Source organism: Pseudopipra pipra, chromosome 20 (assembly GCF_036250125.1).
Source record: "Pseudopipra pipra isolate bDixPip1 chromosome 20, bDixPip1.hap1, whole genome shotgun sequence".
Classification (NCBI taxonomy): domain Eukaryota; kingdom Metazoa; phylum Chordata; class Aves; order Passeriformes; family Pipridae; genus Pseudopipra; species Pseudopipra pipra.
The window spans coordinates 1,139,425-1,161,053 of record NC_087568.1 but is presented as its reverse complement, the minus strand read 5'-3'; the positions used below and the strand labels follow the sequence as shown (position 1 = coordinate 1,161,053).

Sequence of the window (21,629 nt, the reverse complement as noted above, 5' to 3'; positions counted from 1 at the left end):
CAGACTAGCATTTTGTTTGAGGAGATTTCCCTTTAATCCTTGAACAGACCCTGTAAACTCTCATTTCTAGTGACTTACTAGTGACTATTACAAAATGAATATTAATGCTCAATGTTATTGTTAGTTATCACAGAGAAATTAGTGGAGGCTGTATCTGTTAAAAAGGGAAAAGTAAACACTTTGTCTTTTATTTTCTGGATGAAATTAACAGTAACTAAAGCAACAAAAATCACGGCAGTAAATTCACAAACTACTGTCTTTATTTTCTGGGCTGCTTAGAGCATTGCCTACAGGTTCTAAAAATAGTTTTGCCCCAATGTTAGCCCTGTAGTGGTTTCAAAATAAAGAAAACATTGATCTTTATTTGATCTGGGGATTGTGTGAATGCTCATTACTGTAGAGGATATACAAATTGGGGAAGGAAAGACCAACTGCTTGTTAAAGTATAAAGTGCTTTTTTTGTTGTTGTTTCATTTTTATCTTCTGTGGTTTTGTCTTTGAAGATTTTTGAAATGATGGATGCCAAGGCTAGGCAAGATTGCATTAAGGAAATTGACCTCCTGAAGGTAAGGATTTTCATGACTTTTTCCAGGGTTTTTGTTGTTGTTGTTGTTTTGAGAAAATAATTGTTTTCAGGTTGGCAAATAAAGCTTATAAATATATAAGCTTATAGAAGCATAAATAATCAGAAAAATAAACTGGTGTATGCAATTTGTGCATTATTTTCCTCTGTCGGAGTTTTAGTGTAATTTTGTTCTTTTAAGGGGCAAAGAGACCCTGAGGGGTACTGTAATCAACATTTGGGGTTTGTTTATCTTTAATAGGGGAGAAAAAGCTCAGTTATTACTTAACAAGACTTCTTTCAGGACACAGTTTTTAAATGTTCTGCAAGTTTGCAATAGAAGGGGTTGTGTCACACTGTTGGGGTTGAGTTGCTCTTTACTCAAGACCCTTTCCTTATGCTGTGCTGGTGAGCACTGCTGTTTCTGGGGGTGTTTGTGTGTGGAGACTCAGAGCTGTGTGGCTGTCCCTCTGTGCTCACCGGGACAGCGGGGCTGGGTGTTGTGTCTGGAGCTGTCACTGCTCCAGCACTGTGAGTGTTCTTGCATTCCCTCCACCTGCAGCAACTGAACCACCCCAACATCATTAAGTATTTGGACTCTTTCATCGAAGACAACGAGCTGAACATTGTCCTGGAGCTGGCTGACGCAGGAGACCTCTCCCAGATGATTAAGGTAGGGATGTGTCCATGCCCAAGGTGCCACAGACATCCAGGACCAGGCACACGTGGGCTGGGGGCAGCACAGCTGGGCTAGGAACACTTTTGTTCTCTTCCTGCAGCTTTGCACACCCAGGGGGTGTTTCCAGACCTGAACCAGTGTCTGGGGGCATTTTAAATCCCCCAGGTGCCATTAACTCGTGGGCAGAGCTCAGAGGGGAGCGAGGGTCTGAGGTTTGGTGGGACATGTGCCTTTGGCAGGGTTGATTTACTCAGCCTGTGATTGATGGGGACAGTTAATTACTGTTGGGTTCAGTGTTCACATTGTCTGTCTGCCACTCTGAAGACATTCAAGGAAGTGTATTGACTTTCTATGCAATGGGGATTTGGGTTTGAGAAAATGTTTCAAGTACTTGTTCTTCTTTTATGTTGCTCTTAGGAATACTTGTATTGCTGCAAACCAGCTTTAGTTAAGCTGTTACCACCTGCTTTTATATTTTCTTTGACATGTTAATCTTTAGACATACATCCCTTGTGAGAACAGATGTGTTATATCATGTTTGTTAGCACTCTCAACCTTCTCTCCATGTTTTACCTGTTTTTTGCCATCATTATTCTGTAATTATCATAAATGAATGTTTGGAAAGTTCTCCTCCTCCTTGTTGTCACAGTTAAAATATCTTATTAACAGATTTGTTTTCTTTGCCAGCAGAGCCATGAGGCACTAGGCCAGGGGCTGTCAAACAAGTTACCACTCAGTCCATAGTCAACGGCTAAATTTGCAGGATCCGGGAAAATCTGCTCCGTCTCCCGGGAGAGCCCCGGGCGGGCGAGCTGGGAACAGGCAGTTGGCAGAGGTGCTGGGGAGAGCCCCAACATCCCAGAGCCAGGCTCAGCAGGGGAGGGTGGGAGGGATGTGTCCCAGCCCGAGGGGGGAGCGCTGGGGTGGGGGCAGAGCTGCCCCTGTGCCCCCGCAGAGCTCGCTGGGCTTGCAGCTCTCACTGTTCCCTCCTGCCTTCTGCTGCAGTTCACCCTTTGCCCTCCAGATCTGGAGAAACTTGCAGACCTTCTCAGGCCTTTTGTTGTTGTGGTTACAGGTGGGAAAAGAGGATTGTGAGAGCAGGAGCTGGGGCTGTGTGTGGCCATCCTGGGCTGTGCAAGAGTCTTGCTTGATTTTTAAGTCTCAGCTTGTAAAAAGTTTTACCTACAGAATCGTAACATTTCATGATATAAAATATTGCATTTTTTTGTCATCTGCAGTTTTTAGTTTAAAACATCCCTTACTGATAAATATGTTCATTTGTCTATTTGTCCTTTGACTATTTAATGTTTTTAAACTTGCTTTGTGTGTCATTATAACAGGAGTTACATTTTCCAAAGCATCATTGGTAGGTTCTTGGTTTGGTGCCTTGCCCAGCACTGGACTGTGCTGCCTGTCAGTGCTGCCTGGCTGCTCTGTGTTCTCTCTGTATTTCAGGCACGAAGAACATGCATTTGTTTTTTTCAAGGTCATAGAAATGAAGTGTTTCTATTGGTGCAAATCTGGGAATTCCATTTTTTTGGTTGTTTTTTTTTTTAAGAGGTAAAAAATGACCAAACCCTAAATCCAGGAGGGAACAAAAGCCTCCTTGTCAGTATAGCTCCAGTGCAGCAGTGGGGTTTGCAGTCACCCCCAGCCCTCCCCGGGGAGCTGCAGCTGATGGAGGATTTTCCCTGGAACAGCAGTGACAACACTGGAGGTGTGAGGGTGATAAAGCCAGGGCTGTCTCTGTCACGCCCCGGTGCCTGCATTATTTATGAGGATGTAGAGCTGCAGGAAAACCCACCTGAGAGTTGGGGCTTCCTTGTAAATGTCAGGCGAACCTTATTGGACATGACATTTAGAAAATTATCACTTGTGGTCTTGCATATCCACTCTTAAATACTTTATTGAGAATTAAATAATTTTATTGTGTATATAACACTTCCTCCCTCACCCTCTGTAATTCCCTGTGCTCTCTCTCAAGTTTTGGGTTGGAACTGTTGCAATCTGTCAGATTTGCTGCCTGGGGAATTGCACAGTCGTGCCCCTTCACAGCTGATCTGCAAAGGAAAATTTGCCATTCCTGGAGTCAAACACGAACCAGTAACAGCATTTCACATGAAATGGAAAATGTGACAACGGACATCAGATGTCAGTGCTGGGAGGGAAAAGCACGAGGTGCAGCAAAGGGCAGCAAACAGTTCCCTTCCTTTACTCTCCTGCAGATGGGAATTCTCACAGGGACAGTGCAGCAGGGCAGCTGTGTGAGCCAGGAGGGTGTGCAGCATTCCAGAGGCGTTATCCAGGGACACTGTGTGTGACAGAGCACAGGGATCAGTCTGGAACCTCTGGAGGGGTGTTCTGAGTGTGTTAGTGCTGTGGTGGAAGCATCCAACACAGGAGGGAGCCAGGAGCAGTCAGGGTCCAGCATCCAAAGCCTGCAGGTCTGGGCTGCCTTGGCAGAGCCCGTGCTCTGCTGGAGAGGAGGGAGCAGCTGAAGATCTGCAGTGTCTGCCCTTCACTGGGGTCTGCAGCTGGTCATTTATTCCTGTCACAAGTTGACAACGACTTCAGTGTTGCAGAGGTGCAGCACCACACTGTGCTGTGGCATTACAATTCCTGTGATTTTGGGAGGCTCAGGCAGCCAGAGGTCCATGGAACCTGTGCTGGGCACAGCCTAAACACCCACAAAAGGGCCTTTTTCCAGATCTGTGGCTCCTGATCAGGGTGTCTTTCTGCTCACTGGAGAGAGTGCAGTTCATTTAGTATTCCTATTATGCATAAAATAGAATATATTATTCTGCCTGATCACAGAAGAAACACAGATACTTTATTGATGCTCTGACCATCTTTTAAAAAAGGGAAGCAGATTTCCTTGTCCTTGTTAATAGATGATGCAAGAATGAATGTTTACAAGGGGTTTTTTAATGGTCTTTTGTTTCTTAAGGCAAAATATTTGAGACATTTGTTGTTTTGAGGCATTAAATATGTTTTACAAGGTAATTAAGGAGATTAATGCTAATCATAATTGTGTCCATTCAAAAATGTCAAACCTATTTAAGCATATTTTTCATAATAGTTGTTAATTAGTGAACTGCATCGAAGTTTCCATACAGGGAGGAGGAGTTGAAAGCTAATCAGAAGAAAAGTCTTGCAGGTACAGATCTGGAAGACATGAGCAACCTGCACCTGACTACCACAATTCCAGGAACGAGTCAAATATGTTGCTTTTTCACTGATCTTTTATTTGTTTCCTCCCGCAGTATTTTAAAAAGCAGAAACGGTTAATCCCGGAAAGGACGGTGTGGAAATATTTTGTGCAGTTATGCAGTGCAGTGGAACACATGCACTCCCGCAGGGTGATGCACAGAGGTAACATTAATTCAGTCTCTTTTCACTGAATAATGATATAATGTTCCAATTAGTAAGCGCCTGCATTCAAAAACAATTATGCTGATGTTCAGGCAGTGCATGTTTGGAGAGGCTGGAGCTGGAGATGGATCCCTCCTTCTGGCTCTGCCTCATTGTTAGAGGAGTCAGGCCGGAGTGAGCGTGGTATTAGGAAGATGAGCTGCTTTGTATTCCAGACACTGATATTAAGCAGAAGTGTCAAACTTGCCATTAGAAAAGTGTCAGAAATAAAATGCTGAGACTTCTGGATACAGTGAACTCTTAAGGAATAGTCTTCATTATATTAACTGTGACCTTAGAGAGTTGAGAAGAGTTTTCCTGTCTCGCAGGCTTTTCTGAAATATTAATACAAATATGTCCCACACTTTCATAACCTGTTCTCTATTTTCATTAATTATTTTTGAATTCCTTGTCTTAGAATGCCTCGTAACTTTGAGCTCTATCCAAAAATTACGTTGGTGCTTTCAGAGTCAGTGAAGTGCTTTGTGAAGGACTGGACTCAGGAAATGCAAATATCCCAAAGGGCACCAATCTCTGCTGCTTGTTATTTCCTTGCTCCTTTGAAGGAGTGAATTCTTCACTGTATTTTTCAGCAGTGTGATATCATTTTTGCTCCTTTATGCATCCCCTGATGCAGTTTATCAGTTGCACCTGAATTAGGTCTGTAATTGGTGGCTGAAATGTGGAGCCTCTTGCAGAGTCTGCTCTGACGTGAGGAGAGAGCCTCTAACTCAGTCCTGACATTCCTACTTGGGAAACTGGGGTTCTAGAGATTTCTGCACTCCATGAACCAACTGGGCTGCACAGAGCCCAGAATTTATGCACATGTGGAACAGTGATTAGCCTTTGCATGAGGGGATGGCGGTGGGCAGTACAGTTTCCTGTGGAAAATGAGCATTCCCAAAGAGAACCGGGCTTATTGCTTTGATTTCCAGCAGTTAGAGGTTGCCTCTGTTCTGTTGAGCTGTTTCCTACATTTTCCCTCATTGGTATTTCTCGTGTGCTGGGAAGTACACTCTGATTTTCGTGTCTGTGCAGAGCTTGAAGCCTTGGAAGATTCAGGCTATCAAAGCTCTAAAGGAACACGGTTCTGCTCGAGCCCCTTTGTACAGCGAGTGCTGCAGGCAATGCTTCTATTGCAGTATTAGAACCAAATAACCTTTTGTGGCTTTGACCTTTTACCTTTTTCTTCTTGCAGACATAAAACCAGCCAACGTGTTTATAACAGCCACAGGGGTGGTGAAGCTGGGAGATCTCGGATTAGGCCGGTTTTTTAGTTCTAAAACCACTGCAGCACATTCCTTAGGTAAGCTGGTACTTGTTAAGCAAGCCCTGCCGTGCAGTTGTCAGCTGTGATGTTCAAAAGCAGTGGTGTCTGTCCTCTGACGGTGACAGAAGTGGGATTCAGTGGATCCTGGATCTCCAGTGATGTGCATTCCAAATGCTCTTCATAGGCATTAATAGGTATCTTCTGTTTTAAAGCTTCGCTTGTTATTTTTTTCTGGAAGGTCTGGCCTGGTAAGCGTGTGATTTTTAGCAAATGTAACAAATGCAGCTTTTCCACTCTGAATATCCTGTTTGCCTGCACTGTGCTTGCTGGAATTAAATGTCACACCACCACCTTTTACAGCCCCTGACCGGGGCTGTCACTGTCTGAGGTGGGTGAGGTGTTCAAAGCCCTCGTGGTTCATCTGTTCCAAAAAGGGGCTGCACTTGAAATTCAGCTTAGGCTTTAAAGGTCCAAGCTTTCTTCATGTCTTTCACATAGGCTCAAAGTTGTCTCCCTCATTTTTACCATTAGCATTAATTCCAGTGCTACAGAAAATTCCATAGTATATACAGTTCATTGTTTAAGTATTTCCTAATTGTGTCTGTAACCTCTTAAGAGGTGATTTTCTATTTTTATTAATGGGTCCCAAAGGCTCTTCTGTGTTAGAGCACTGAGGGAACTTTGGCTTCTGGTGCAGTATTTAAGCTCTTTTACATTTACCTCTCTCAGTTGATTTTGGAGCACACGACATTTGTTTCACTCTGTTTTGTGCAGTTTCCTCCACTGAGTGTGAGTCTTGCTGATCCTCTCTTGGATGTGTACAAACCTCACTGATAATGCTGCCCAGAACACTGGGCTCCTCAGTGCTCAAGGAAGGAAGATTCCTGCCTTGCTTTGTGTGTGCTTAAAAAAATAGAAGCATTTCTACAGTTTACTGGCATAAAATAGGAGATTTCAGATTTCCCTTTGCATCAAAAGCTGTTCTAGGATATATCCCCACTGTGCTTAATAGATGAAAATAAATCCTTTTCACAGAAAGTTACAATCACATCATCCAAACAGGCCAAAATATGATCATGTCTAATTATATGATCTTATCTAGTTTGACTGCTGCACTTATTATATTAATAAGAATAAATTGGGGCTCGGAAACTGGCTGCACATGTAAGCCAAGCTTGTGACCTTTAGCAGGGCTGCTCTCTCTTAATTGAGAAAGCTCGAGTAGGGAGAGCTCAGCCCCTTGTGCCTTCCCTCACATCACGGTGCCCTGGAAACAGGTGACTGGGGTGCAGAGCACTGAGGGGGAGGCACTGAGGCTGGAGAGGGGTGGACACACCACCATTTCCAGAGATCCTGGAGCCACGTAAAAAAGAGCATTTTAACAGTCACGAAATTTGCAGACTTGAAGCTTCTTCCTTTATTTTTGGTAATTGGGCAGAGATGCAGGTTTTGCAGCAGCAGGAATGGGCTGGTCCTGGTTTTGGTGCAGTGAAGCCACTGTGTGGGTGCTGTGAGTGCTGAGCCCGGCAGTGCCCGGCCCAGGCCGCGGTGCCGAGCGGGCACTTCCCAGCCCACGTTGCCCCGGCAACCGCCCCGAGCCATCACTTCCCTGGCTGCTGACCCATGAATTCAATGTGCAGCTTATGCAAATATATTCATCTCATTTCTTCCCTTGGCCGTGTTTGCTCACATCAGGCTGGCACAAAGGGCATCAGGCAGCCCCGACCCGGCTGACAGGTGTAGTGGCGGCTCGGCAGCGCCGCGGCGGGAACGGGAGCCGTAATTAGAGCAAGGAACAGAATGAACGTCACATGAATTACCAGGCAGCAGATCATATTTGTCAGGAAGGATTGCATACATAAAAATTAAGTGACAGTACATGCCGGGGTAATGAAAGAAAAATGAAAGATTTGCCTGTACACAGCTCGTGAGACGCCGGCGAGCGCCGGGCTCCGAGCGCGCGGATCCGCCGGAGCAGCGCCGGGACGTGGGCAGGGAGAGCCCTGGCCCTGGGAAAACATCCACGGGCAGACCTGCCAGAGGGGAAGTGTGGACACCTCCAGCCTCCCCCGGTGTTGGGAGAGGCAGCAGGAAGCAGCTGGGGCGGGAGGTGTGCGGGGTTCCCAGGAGCCCCCTCGGCTGTGCTCTCCCTTTCCCCAGGGAGCAGGCAGGAGAGAGTTTTGCTCTTCCTGCACAAGCCTTGCCAGCAAATTCATGTTTTAAAGGTAGTGGGTGTAGCTAAGGTGAATTTTACTACTCCTTGTTACAATGTGGTGTCTTGCAGTCCTTCCTTCCCTAATTTTAGACTTGGGAAATCTTAACTTCAATAAATAAATACAGAGAATACAGTATTAGAATGGATAACTTTTTGAGAACTGGTATAAGGCCCATTTTTAGCCAAATAAACTTGGCATTATCTAAAGCTTCTGACTGGCTTTACATTTTGAAGAAACAAGAGAGGAAAAAAACAACAAAAAGAAAAAAACAAAAGAAACCAATTTTACACAGAATAGTCTTGTTTTGGAGCAGATGATTTATTATTTATTCTTGGACAAGAATGTACTTAGAGCAGATTTTCCTTTTGGGGGATGCACACAAGTCAAAGCTTCCCAGCTTAGAACATGCCAACAACCATGGATGGGGGTCCATGGGGTGTTACCCGGCCCTTCTGGATGGGAGGGGGTGCAGGGACTGACTGAAGAGCTCTCTCATAAATGGTCTATTTGCCTTTCCTTTTTTCTTTTTTTTCCTTTGCTTGCCAAGCCACTTTGCCATCTGAAACAAAATCCTGGGGCTTGGAAGGGCTGGTAGAAAAAATGGACACAAGAAATCCACAGAAAACGTCAACAGCCAATATTGTGGGGATTTTGAGGAGTTTTAGCCTTTTGATCTGAGCCTTGAGTAGAGTATTTGTGGAAAAAAAGGTAGATGCAGAATTTCTGCAGGTATGTTTACATACATATAAAAACCAACTAAACAAATAAACCCAAAACAACCGTGTGATTAAATACTAATAAGAAAAAAAAATAGAGAGCCTTAAGGCAACAGGTCTGGTAACAACAGCTGCAATATTATGCTCAAAATATTTATTGTTTTTTTCTAAGAAGAAGTAGATTTCATCTGCTTTTTTTGTTTGTTTGTTTTCTCCCTTGAAACAATTTGTGGGGGCGCCTCACACTGAGTTTTGAAGGAATTTAAAGTATATTTTAGTGCCTTTGACCACAGTTTCACTTTAGCTAATTCCCAAATTCTGCTTCTGGGAGAAGACCTGAGGCAGCTCAGAGCCTGTGGGAAACACTGTGTCCTGGTTTCAGTGTGAGTGTGAACCAGATTCCTTTTGGTTGTGCCCATGAGCAGCCAGGGCTGAGTTCCACAGGCAGCATGAGTCCTGGCTGAGCTGTGTTTGCACAGGGACATGACCTGGGGCAGCTGTGGTGCCTGTGCACACTGGGGGTGCAGCTGCACAGGTAGGGCTGTAATTCAGACTCTGTATGAGAGGGAAGGATTTGGAATTTTATGTCTGGAATAACTTTGCTGCCTTTGCCTCTGTGTTTTCCTGGTGAAATAAGAGACTGCTCCTGTTCTAACTGGGAATAATTAGCGTTTCCCTGCCGAGGAAGCTGCAGCTCTCCAGAGCTGTTTGTTGCTGTGGTGCTGTAGCTGCACCCGGGCAGTGTGGGGGGAGCAGGGATGCTCTGGCATCACTGAAGTGGCTCATGGTCAAGTGAAGGGTTTCAACTCTCAGGAGCAGAGCAGGAAGCTCCTTACTTAGCCATAACTTTCCCTATGGTTTGGCAACCTTTATGGCTTCAAAGGCATTGCTCTGCCACCTGGTGAGTGATACTGAATCGGAACAATATTTTGTGTTTCCAGCAGGGCAAATGCCAAAGAAAGTTTCTGATGAACAGTCTCTGATTAGACTGTTCCTGTCAAATTGACTAATGGGATGCAATGGTGAGCCCTGACTGATTGCACTGGAAGCCTTGTGCAGTTTTCTAGAAGAGGCTCATTACGGGAGATTCCCACGTAATGCTGGACAGGCCATAAAGAGAATTGGGCTTGTCAGTCTTTTATCATGACAGTTATTTAAAAATTAATGCATCAGTTTTGAAACGCAGAGCCCTGCTTGTTTGTACATTTGCTGCCAAGGCTCCAGTGATGGTAGGTAAATGTGGTGGGTGGACTCCAGGAGAGGAGCTCAGGCGTGGAGAGCTCGGGAGCCATGGATGTAGTGGAGCAGATTAATGCCCGGCCGGGAGGGAGGGCACTGAGCCGTGGCACAAACCCGTCCCTGCCGGCGTCCAGGGGGGCACAGGCTGATCTAAACCAGGCATTCTCTAGACCAGGCATTATCTAAAACGACAGTGGTGCTGCCCCAGCAGACCTGGCTGCCACAGCCTCAGAGCCCACCCGTTCCTGCTCCGGGGTGGTCACGCAGTGACCGGAATAACTGAGCCCGGGCGCGGCCCTGGCACCGGCACTGGGAGCAGGGGCACCTCGGGGCAGGGCTGGGGCTGCCCTGGTGCTGCCTCCTGTGCCCAGCTCCCAGAGCTCCTGGGGGTGGGAAGAGCAGCAGCACAGGGACGGTGCAGGCAGGGAAGTGTCTCACGCCAGTGCTCAGTGGAGGCTTCCAAAACTGTCCAAGAACTTCACTGAATGAGTCACTGCTGCTGCTGCAGCTGCATATTTTTAATCAGGAAGATGAATCAGTGCTGTCCCAGCCAAGTCAGTTCTTGCACAGAGATCTGGCAGCTGTGTGGGGGTTACTGTGCTGTCCATCGTGTGTGTCCTCGTGCACAGGGGAGAGAGCCGTGGAAAGGCTCGTTGGGCTCTTTGAGTGAGTCCTGTCTGCTCTGGGTGTCCTGTGAAGTCACTCTGTGGAGTCTATTAAAAATTATTAACAGAACTCTGGTCTCTTCCATACACAGGGGCCTTTCACTGGCAATTAAACCCAGCCAGATCTGGGACTGTGTCAGTCTGACTTGCTCCTCCTCAGCACGGAAACAAAATAATCTCCCTGTGTTATTTTTCCTTTGTTGTGGTTTGTATAGGATTTGCAAAAATGTAACTTCTCATTAGGGTACCTTCACAGTGAAAGGGGAGTAATTTCTTATTTAATGACCTGAAAGCATGAGCTGAGTTCACCATACAGGGCAGCTGATTGCTGAACATCTTGGGGGTCCAAATAAATGCCCAGCTCTGTGCTGGGTCACCTGTGCAGGTGGCAGGGGTTGGGTTTTGCCTCTCAAGGCTGTTGCTTTCTCCCCAGAACTCATTTATTTCCCACAGTTCAGATCCCTCCTCAGGAACGTTGGGGAAGGTGGTGGCTGTTCTTCCCCCTCCACCTCCAGCACTATCCTTCAGCTGCTTATTAGTCCTCCAGCTGTCTCAGTCAGCATTTCAAATGGAGAAATTGTAAACTGAATGTTACAGGCAAATTAAACATTTGCCATCTTGTGAGGGAAAGGTCTTTAATTAGGAGAAGGATACACTGGAATGCCAAAAGAAAAAAAAAATTGACAGGGGACGGACAAGCAGGGGAAGCAGGAGAAAAGAGCATATACAGTCCTTGGATGCTTTAATAAATGATGTATCTGAGGATTATTTGATGTAGTTGAGACTGCCAGGATGTCTTGTATTTTCAGTACCACAACTGAAACTTATTTAGGATTTAAAAAAGAACCTTTTTGAGGTAAGGAATTTATTAATAATTTCCTGTAACTTCTGTCCAAAATACTGCAGTAAATTTCTTTTGATAAAATACAGACTTGTGGAAGTAGCTGGAAATCCCCCAGCTTCTGACGTGACTGCAAGTTGGAGCAGGGTTTTAAAGTTTGGCATGATTATCTAGGTTTTTGCAGTAAGATTTGGCCCTGTGTGGAGCTGTTCCCTCCCCCCTGTGCTGCAGTTCCTGGTGACCCGTGCGAGGTCCAGGGAGCACCCGGGTTGTGTCCCAGAGTCGAGCTCTGGCTGAGCAGAGTCCTGGCATCCCCCCACACCTCAGTGCAGGCGTGACCCTGTCCCGTGGCTCTGTCCACCTGGGACACTCTGGAGGTTCTTGGGAGCCTGGAAGGGGAAGAAAACCTTTCTCAACCCTCAGAAATACCGCAGATATTTTCACTAACGTTCCCATCCTGTGGCTCTGTACCTGATGATACATCTGATCCTGTGCCTTTGACACCATGATCTGTCTCCACATTTCCATGCATCTCTTCCAATGAGCCCTTTGTGCCCCCTGACCCTTTGGTGAAGTGCCACAGTCCCTTTGTGAGACAATAACCTCGTCTGTCTGTCTGTTTTGCAGTGGGAACTCCCTACTACATGTCCCCGGAGCGAATACACGAGAACGGCTATAACTTCAAGTCTGACATCTGGTCCCTGGGCTGTTTGTTGTATGAGGCAAGTACCTTCTCCCTTCTTGCCCTGGGTTTGTCCTCCCCACACAGCACGGGGCAGTGCAGGGGCCAGGCTGACTGCAGGTACCTGTGGAGAAACCCAAGGCAAAGTTGTCTGGCTCGGTGTTGGCCTGTGCTGTCTGAGCACCAGCAAAGGGGCTGTGCCACCCTGCACAGCACCTGCACAAAGTTCATTTAGGTCACAGCAGATGCTGAGGATGCAGCCATGGAAAGCCAGTTCACTGCATCCCTCCTTCCTGCTGGGAGCAGAGCTCTGTCAGGGCAGCACAGTCACAGTGTCTCCAGAACACTGCATTTGTTTTGGAAATAGCAAATCCATTTGAATGTGAGCTACTGGTTTCTTAGAATCAATTCTGACCAATTGCAGTATTTTAATTCTGGGAGTTTTCAATGAAGAAAAATAGAGTTTTTATGTAATGTGAAATGAGGGTCTTTAACTATTAGACTATGGGTGGAAGTTTTTCTGATTGTACACTGTGTTACAGCTCAAGGCACAGACCCAGAGCAGACACCTTTGGATGAACTGCCCAGTGTGCAACTTGTTCTTTAAAGCTGTTACATGTATTTTGAAAATAAGTGCTATGATTTTATAACAGTGTTTTCAGTTTGTGATTTCATTTTTAGCAGGGAGCAAAGGGTATCGAACAGTCTTGTACTCATTTATAATCTAAATCTTTTTTTAAATGGATGCATCTTCAAATTCAAGTGAAAGTGCATGTCAACATTTAGAAAGCTTTTATCCCAGCCCAGAGAATTAAAAATCTCTGGGATATTTAATAATAAGAATATTGTTCACATCCTCTTTGGATAACAAATTATGTGAACTGGTGACATTTTGCTTCTCAGTACAACTTCTTGGAACCACATGGAATTAGGGAAATGTAGTTCTTTTTGTGAGCACATCAGATGTGACAAATACTCTGGCTAAGCCTGTACTTCAGCTGGTTGGTTAAACAAACATCCCAGGACAAGACAGTGTAAGAGTCAGTTTTCCCATAACATCGCTGTTCCCAGCGGGATTCAGAGCTTGCCACTGCTGGGTCCTTCTGGGAAGAGCATCCTCTCCCAGAGCTGAGTGTCTGTCCAGGGGGTGGGCACTGCCCTGGGTGTCACCCTGTCACAGTGCCCTGGGTGTCACCCTGTCACAGTGCCCTGGGTGCTGATGTGCTGCTGCAGGGGGTGACATCCCAGGGGTGTGAGCCTGGAGAGAGATGGGCTGGGAACCCAGGGAAGGAATCCATCAAACCCTGCTGAAGGCACTGAAGAGCCTGGGGGGCTCCACTCCAGCAGCACAGTGGGCCCAGTAACATTTATGGGCTGGAGTGGGGTCCAGAAACTGCTCGTGGTGACACCCGTCAGTGCCCAGAGCCGGGCACAGTGCCAGCGTTGGTAAATTGAGTGGCTTTGTGCTTGTCTTCAGATTCCCAGTGCCTCTAAGGAAAGAATTCAAGAGACTGAGTAATTCCCAAAGCAGCAGCATCTGCATTCCACTCAAAAGCTGGTATTTTTTTAATAAAGGGTGGTTTTGCTTGTAATGCTTCTAATGAGATGCTGCAGGCTGGGATGATCCAGTACAGGTGTGTGTACCTGGGTCTGCTGGTGGTGTTTGAAAAGGGATTTGGAGATTCAGCTGTGGGAACAGGGGAAGGAAGTCTGACCTCCCAGTAATTTCTTGTGCTGGGCCTAAGGGGGAGTTCCCAGTGTAGGCTCTGAGGTGAGGGTTGGCCTGGCCAGCTCTGCCAGGGGCAGTTGGGCCTCCAGCCCTCGAGTGCTGCTGCAGTGCCAGGGTGCTCCGAGTGCCTCCCGGGCTGAGCTCCTGGAGATGGGATTCCAGATTTATGCAGAGAGAAATATTTAGCGTTGTGCTAAGATATGTTTTTGTTGCAGGCAATATGGTCCCCTTATGGCACAGGAGTCTTGGTACTCCTTGTATTTCGAGAAGCTGAATTAATTGCACACTAAACATAATTCTCTGGTAGGAGTAGCAGTACTACAGGAACATCTGAGAGCTCTGGCGTGTGAAGTGGTTTTAAATTCCCTTCCTACGTAGGTAAGGCTTAACTTAGGGAACAGGAGCTGTGAGATCTTGCAGATTCCAAGGAGGACTTGACAGGTACCAATTCTGTGTTCAGTAGTTAAACAGCCACTTGACTTTTCAAACTTTCTAGAATTTTAAAAGTTAAACATGGGATTTGTGTGTCTTTGAAGGAGCTGTGTTTTATCTGCACTAATTTCTTGTAAGGAGAATGTTTTTCCATTTGGCTTAAGAAGTAAGGAAGGGGGATGCTTGTTTGGGTATGAGTCACTTCTGATATTTCTCCAGATAGATTGTGCAGATAAGCTGCAGAGATTTAATGTACAAATTGCCTTCAGAGACATGCGTGTCCACTGGAATCCACTTAGGGAACGTTGAGGGCTTTGGGACATGATGCCACATAGCACCACTTAACTTTGACATTGATAATCATACAGTGATTTTTATTAAATCTTATCAATATAGTAGTAACTGTCTTCATCCCTCACTTCCTGTAGATGTCTGTCAGCAAGATAACTTGGAGGGGATAAAAATAAGTTGTTAATTCCCAGAATGTAGCTACAAGCAATGACTTCAGCAGTTGTGGCAAGACAATCAATTTAGGCAGTAACAGGGATTCCCATCTCGAACCAGCCGTGCTGCGTGGTGGGTGTTTGCCAGGGGGATCTGCCTGGCCTGGGGTAATTGCTCTAATCAAAATGTCAGGAGCAAAGCCCAGTGTGGCATCACAAACTGCAGTTAGTGAGACCCTTGAGTGCCTGTGGTCATGGCCCTGCTCTGCTCAACACTGGGTGCCCTCTCTTTCCACTTTATTTCCCTGCATTTACCATCCCAAACCCCACAGTGTTTCCTTTTCAGTGTTTCCCTTCCATTCCTCCCCTTTGGCACATCACTGCTTAACTAGCCCTGGAATGAAAAGTGAGTGGGAATTGGAAAATCCCTCTCAACCTCACTGGCATTATTGATGTTTGTTTTGAGATCCTGGAGACCCTGTTTAACCCTTGCTTGCCTTCTGTGCTTTCCCCATTGCCCCCATTAGTGTTCTGCCTGGCCCAGCCCTGTGTGCTGGGCTCTCTGCGTTGTGCTCACCGATCGAGAGCAGTTTGCCATCAATCCTGATTGGAGAGGAGAGTCTCTAATTGGACTCTGTAATTTTTCTCCCACTGATTTGCCTGTTACTGACAGTAATGAAGCAGCAGTGATACTTCACCTCTTGCCTTCAGAACCTTCCAAATGCTCTCACCTGGTGCTGGGCTCCTTGGGAGCCCCTCAGGTCTGTAGGTTTATGAGGAGTAGCTTAGGTTACTACTGGTAGTAGTGGTGAGGAGGAAGAAACACAGTAACTTTAAATCCTTTAAAAGACAGGTTGATGATTTAAAGCAAGGGTAGTTTGTCCTGGTGTGTCCTGCACTGCTCAGCACTTGGAGGTGTGTTGATGGCACTGAGGTCCTGGTGGGACCCCCTGTCCCCACAGTGCCTCTGCCCAGCCACGTCCTGCTGTGGGAACCAGCCCAGACCCAGCAGCTCCAGCCCTGCCCTGATGGAAACCACTCATCTGTCACCAACTCCCTGGGAATGCATCAGTTGGGTTCTTACTGATGCTCTCAGTGGTCCAAGCATCCTATTTCTTGGTTTTTTCCCCTTGGGAAGCGAAGCAGTGCCTGGCACCAGCCCTGCCAGGGCTGCAGAGCTGTGGGATCCTGGAGCAGTGTGGGTGGGGGCAGGCTGGGAGCAGCAGCCTCCCCTCACTGGCAGAGAACAGAACTGGCTCTTGCAAACCGACAGCACTGAGGGCTCTCAAACACTTTGTGTTTCTGAAACGTCTTCTGGTTTTTCCTCTCCAGATGGCAGCTCTGCAGAGTCCCTTCTATGGAGATAAAATGAACCTGTTTTCTCTTTGCCAAAAGATAGAGCAATGTGACTACCCACCTCTTCCAGCTGAACATTATTCTGAAAAGGTAAATTGGGAGTGTGTTTTCAGGGGAATGGGATGGGGGTGCAGGGAAGTTCCTCCTGGCACGGGGAAAGGGAACCTGGGAGGAGAACCCCCCACATCCAGGGCAGAATGGGGGATGGCCTGGGGGTCCTGGGTACCTGGCTGAGGAAACAGCTGTTGTGATGTCTGAATATTGGCAAGCTAAATCGAGATAAAAAAAGGTTTCTTAATGTGGAGAATATTTTGGAACTGAAAGTCTGGGGTGCTGGCAGAAGCCAGCAGTGTGCCATGGGAAAGCCCTCTCCTTAGAACAGCATTCCATAAAACAGCACTGAAATGTTTGTTCATGAAGTCTTCAGTGTGTAATGAAGGGGGGAAGGATTCTTTTTAAGAAAAAGAGAAGAAAAGCCATTTAGTTTAATGCAATAAGCATCTCTACAGCAGCTGCACTGGGGCTTTTTAAGGTTGTGCATCTGAACGAGAGGGATGGGAGCAGCCACTGCAGCACAAACCCATGTCCCTGTGCCTGGTGACACTTCCCTGCAGCTGCAGACACGCCTTGGCTTTCCTCGGGGCCTTTTGAGAAGGGCTTTGCTTTTTTTCTCCCTTACCTCGACAAAGCAGCTGGTTTTCCTTACCTCCTCCTTCCTTACAGTTGCCTCCTATTTGGAAGGAAATGGGTAATGGAATTTTAAATGTTCACTGTATCCTGTGGGGCTTTTGTTTTACTCCCCCTCCGAGTCCCGAGGAGCGAGGCAGGATGCCTGGGAAATACCGTGTGCAGCCGGGAGCAGCCGGTCTGGTCTCCACCCTGGGAGGGGCCCCACGCTACACGTTGTGTTTTGCTTCGTTTTGACTTGCCAAGGATCTCATGCAAAACGATGCTTTGAGAACTAGTCTGTAAAAGTGCATTTCTGCCTTTCCCCCGAGCTGCTGGGGCAGCCCCGGCCCCGCGCGGTCCCTCTGCCGAGCTGCTGCAGCTCTTGCACTCAGGATATGCCTGCTGGCAGCAGGAATTAGTGTAAGCTGACAGATGTGTTTCCTGTCTGTACAATTACTGTCTGTTTGCTTCCCTCTGGCAGTGCTAAAGAGTGTGTGTAGTGCAGTGCTGGTGCGGGGTGAGGTTGGTTTGCAGCTCCAAGCGCCGGGTCCCAGAGAACTCGGCTCCAGATGGTTCCTGCACTATCCACGGGATGCTGGAGAGGCCGTGCCTGTGGCTGCAGCTCCTCTGTCCTGCTCAGGGAAACAGCAAACAGCTCCAGTCCTGTGAGGGTTAGAACAGGGCTGCACCGTCAGCAGCAGTGTGGTAGAGATTTGTAGATTGGTTCAGAGGAACAAGGCAGAGCGTTTGGGGCAGAACCCTGGCTCTCGTGGTGATTCCTCTTCTCTGTGGCCTTTTGTGGCTCACAGTCCAGATCCTCCTGTGAGCAACTATGTGCTGCTGGTAGCAGGAGGAGGAGCTGGGACTGTGGCCAGGACTGGTTTTCTATATTGGGAGCAGCTCTGCTGTAACTGGAGATGAGGGTTGGCAGTGCCATCAGGCTCAGCAGTGCTGTGGGTGCTGCTGAGATGCCTGTGAGGACAGAACTGCTCCAGTGCTGCACAGCTCCTGGCTGGGCCAATGGTCCTCATGGCACAGCCTTGGGCTGAGCTCTAAGCATTTTAATTTGTTGGTGGGAGTTTTGTGGTGATCTTGGCTGATGAGGGCTGTGTTAAATCTTCAGGGTCTCAGGGTTACAAAGGCAGCAGCATCCCTGCCCTCAGGTCAAAGAAAGTCACCAGGGAATGAGGCAAGGCCAGGCAGCGGGTTTGGGGTGGGAGCAAGGATGGGGCCTTGCTCCATCCAGAGCTGAAAACCTCAAGCACATTGAGTTAATGCAGCTGAAGCTGTGTGCTTGATAGCTGTATGGTCATGCTTTTAATTACTGCTAAAATAATTGGCACTGTGGCTACTGGGAGGATGTGAGAAGATCAGAGGCTCAAGGCTGTTTCTCCTGGTGCCTCGGGGGTACGAGCAGCTTTCAGTGTCTGTATAATTAAAAGCTACAATCTTTCATGTGCACAATAAAGAGGGCTGGGAGGTGGGGAGACTCCAGCCTTCTGCATTTTATTTATTAAACATAATCAGTGACCATTCTCTCTTCTTCACGAAGGTTTTAGGAAACACCAGGGTCTCACAGCCAGGTCCAACAGCTTAAGATGCTCAAGTGCTGGTCAGACTGGTTACACTCGAAGGCTTGGAGGGTTTGGTGCCAGGGTTGGTGTGGGAAGAGCAGAGCAGCTGTTGTACGGGGAGCTCAGCTCAGGCTCCCCCTTCCCTCAGAGGCCCCTTCCACTGGAAGGTCCCTCCCTGCCTGCTGCCTCAGGCACACTGTGGTAGTGATTTTGTTTTCCCTCCTTCATCCACACCCTGCCCATGCTACTGGTGCCTCCCTCCCTCCCTCTGCTGCTCCCCCAGCCCTGGGTGCACACGCTGGGTCCTCCCAGGTTGGGCCCCCCCGCTCCTCTGGGATGTAAGATGTGCTGGGGTGTGGGAGGATTTAAATCTTCAGTGAAGATTTGGTGGGAAAGGTTCTTCCTGCTCCGTCTGGAGGTGGGACACACACACGAGACAGACAGACATGTGCCTGCACCCTGCTCAGCATCTGCATGAAGAGGTTCCCAGCTCTGGCCTGGCCTGCAGAGCCCGACAGACGATCTGCAGCCTCTTCCAGTCCGAGAGCAGTGGATTCATTCCCCTTTGCCTCTTGTCCTGTCTTTCAGCTGCGGGAACTGGTCAGCATGTGCATATACCCCGACCCAGACCAGCGGCCCGACATCGGTTACGTGCACCAAATAGCCAAACAGATGCACGTGTGGACCTCGAGCACATGAGCGGCCGCGGCGCCAGCACAGCTCAGTCTTACTTGAATCCTTTTCTCCGCTGCCGGCGCCGGGTGCAGCTCACACAGGTGGGAGGGTGAGCACTCACAGCAGAGGCTCCATCATTTGCAGGTTATTTGACAAGGACTCTTACAGGTGGTCGTTGCTTTAACGTGAAGATTCTGTGAGGTATTGCAAGTGATTCTTTTATTTTTTATTTTTAAGGCCAATAACGTTACGGATGTAGATCATTTAAGGGTCCTTTCTTCAAACTGTCGTGTGTAATCTAGGATAGCCGATATTACCGAGGGCTCGGCCTTTGCCAGACCTTCTATCTTAACTGTAATGTGAAATATTGAAATAATTCCTTCAGTGAAATCACTTTATACTAATGTAAGAATTACCATAGATTTTGTGTAATTTGTATAACTGCTACTTTGCCTCTTCTGCAAATGGTTAATAGCAAATTCAGTTTTTACTTGGTGTATTTTAAAGCAGCCATTTATGTGTTTTTATTAATTCCCTCCTCTTCAGACTTAGAAACTGGGAAGGGTTGGGGGGTGGGGTTTCTTTTTTTTTTTTTTAATTGTAAACTTTGTGTATTTTGCTGATGCCTTTCTGTCAGAGATGAGTTAAACATGAACCTGGGGAAAAGAAGCCAAACATGCCAAGCAAACCCAAGCCAGCCTTGCTCCTGCAGAGAATTGCTCCTTACCCTCATTTTCCCTTTTGGAATGGCTCTTCTCAGCCTCCAGGTTCTTGTTTAAAACCAGTGTTGATCGAAGCCAGTTCGATTTTGGTGCAGAGACTTTTACACATTCAATAGTACATCGGGTACTATCAGTGGAACTTCAGCAGTGTTTTAAACACTTGGAAAATTTTTTTTAAATAAATGAAATGCTTTGTGTATGGAATTCTGCATAGGATCAGCCCCGTCCCTCAAACTGTGAAAGCTCATTACAGAATGTGAATGTCTATAAATCTCAACCTGATCTGAAGGAGTCATCGTCTCTAACTGCATGAAAATTGTCAACAGCTAAATTCATTCATTGAATCAATGATTTGTGTCATTACTGCCGATGGAAATATTCACTGCTTCAGGAACAGCCGTGGATTCACGTTCCAGTGTTTCCATTCCATGTGCCTGTCGGAGGAGCGGGGCTGTGCTCGGTGTTCCTGAGGAAACCCTCAGCCTGTGCTGCTCCAGCGCCGGCTCCGCCTGTGCCGGGGGCTCGTGCCGACTGTACCTTTGTGTGTGACACTTCAAATGCAGCCTGTGCCGCCTTTTGGGTTTTTTTTTTTTAAGGAAAGCTTACAATCCTTAATTGTTTTTGAACTAAGATTAGGGTTAGAGGGTTACATACATATATATGCTTTTAGTGGATTTTTTTAACCTAATTTGCTCTACTTGGAAAACCGCAGTGCCGTCTTCAGCTACTTCGTAGCAAATTTGGGAATGTTTTTATAGGGTACCAAGAAAAGCCGTTAATTGCTGTGAATAAGGTTGGCATCATTAATGCAAGGTGCCATTTTACTGGGGCTTCTCAGCAGAAAGCTGAGGGTACTGCTCTCAGGAGAGAGTCAGGACATTTAAATCATCGTGGAGGCACCAAATTGCTCCCACCATTCCCGTGCCAACCAGCTTGGTTAATTTATACCCAACCTCTCGAGCACTTGTCAGGTGTGACCTGAACCTGTCCCCTTGCACTGCAGCTTTCCTTGAGCCGGGGCTGCAGCTCCATGGCCAGAGGGAGGGTCGGGCTGGAAAAGGATCAGCAGCTTCCAGGGAAGCTCAGCTCACAGATGAGGATCTGGAGAAGTCTGGTCACTTTCTTGCTACATAAAATTTCTTAGTGCTTATAAGGAAATGTATTTCAAAAGGTAATTTTTTGCAATTGTGCATTTTTAGATAAATAAAAAAATTATTTCCAAAATAAACATCTTTGTTTAAAAAACTAAAAAGTGCAGTATTAAAGGAAATACAACCCCCCCCAAAAAACAGGCCTAAATATGTGTGAAACTGCTCCTACCAGCTGTGGGGTGTGTGTAGCTGCTTTTCCAGCAAATGGACGGATGGAGAGAGACTGTCACTTGTCCCAAGGGAAAACCACGAGAGTCTTTACCCTCTGAACTGTGGCATAGAGCTGGTTTTCCAGGATCTTTGTTGCAGGATGCCAAGGCTGGGGCCTGGCACCAGTTCACCTTTTGAAGCTGCCTGTCAATGCTGCACCTCCCCTTTTCACTTGAAAAATAATTCTGTAGGGGGTTCTTCTGGCTGGTTTTTTTCAGGATTGTGTAGTGCTGTACGAAACAGCCTGAAATCTCATTAACTCAAGTGGTACAAGCCCAGCATTTTAGGACAAAACAGGTGTAAATGGAGGTAAGTGACAAGACAGTCAAACTGAATGATGCTGGATCTGCCCTGTATCCTGTCTCTACCTACAGAAAATGGGGCAAG

At 47.0% G+C, this 21,629-nt stretch overlaps 1 protein-coding gene across 2 annotated transcripts in view; it reads left to right on the top strand.

Moving 5' to 3' along the window:
- The window catches only part of NEK6 (NIMA related kinase 6), a 45,543-nt gene extending 24,434 nt beyond the window's left edge, over window positions 1-21,109 (top strand). For both annotated transcript variants that reach the window (XM_064676550.1, XM_064676549.1), the window contains exons 4-10: window positions 504-566; window positions 1,125-1,235; window positions 4,505-4,613; window positions 5,851-5,958; window positions 12,227-12,321; window positions 16,218-16,331; window positions 19,073-21,109. In XM_064676550.1, the coding sequence (XP_064532620.1) occupies window positions 504-566; window positions 1,125-1,235; window positions 4,505-4,613; window positions 5,851-5,958; window positions 12,227-12,321; window positions 16,218-16,331; window positions 19,073-19,183 (711 nt within the window). In that variant the 3' untranslated portion in view covers window positions 19,184-21,109. The remainder of the gene's footprint in view (window positions 1-503; window positions 567-1,124; window positions 1,236-4,504; window positions 4,614-5,850; window positions 5,959-12,226; window positions 12,322-16,217; window positions 16,332-19,072) is intronic.
- Window positions 21,110-21,629: the final 520 nt, after the last annotated feature.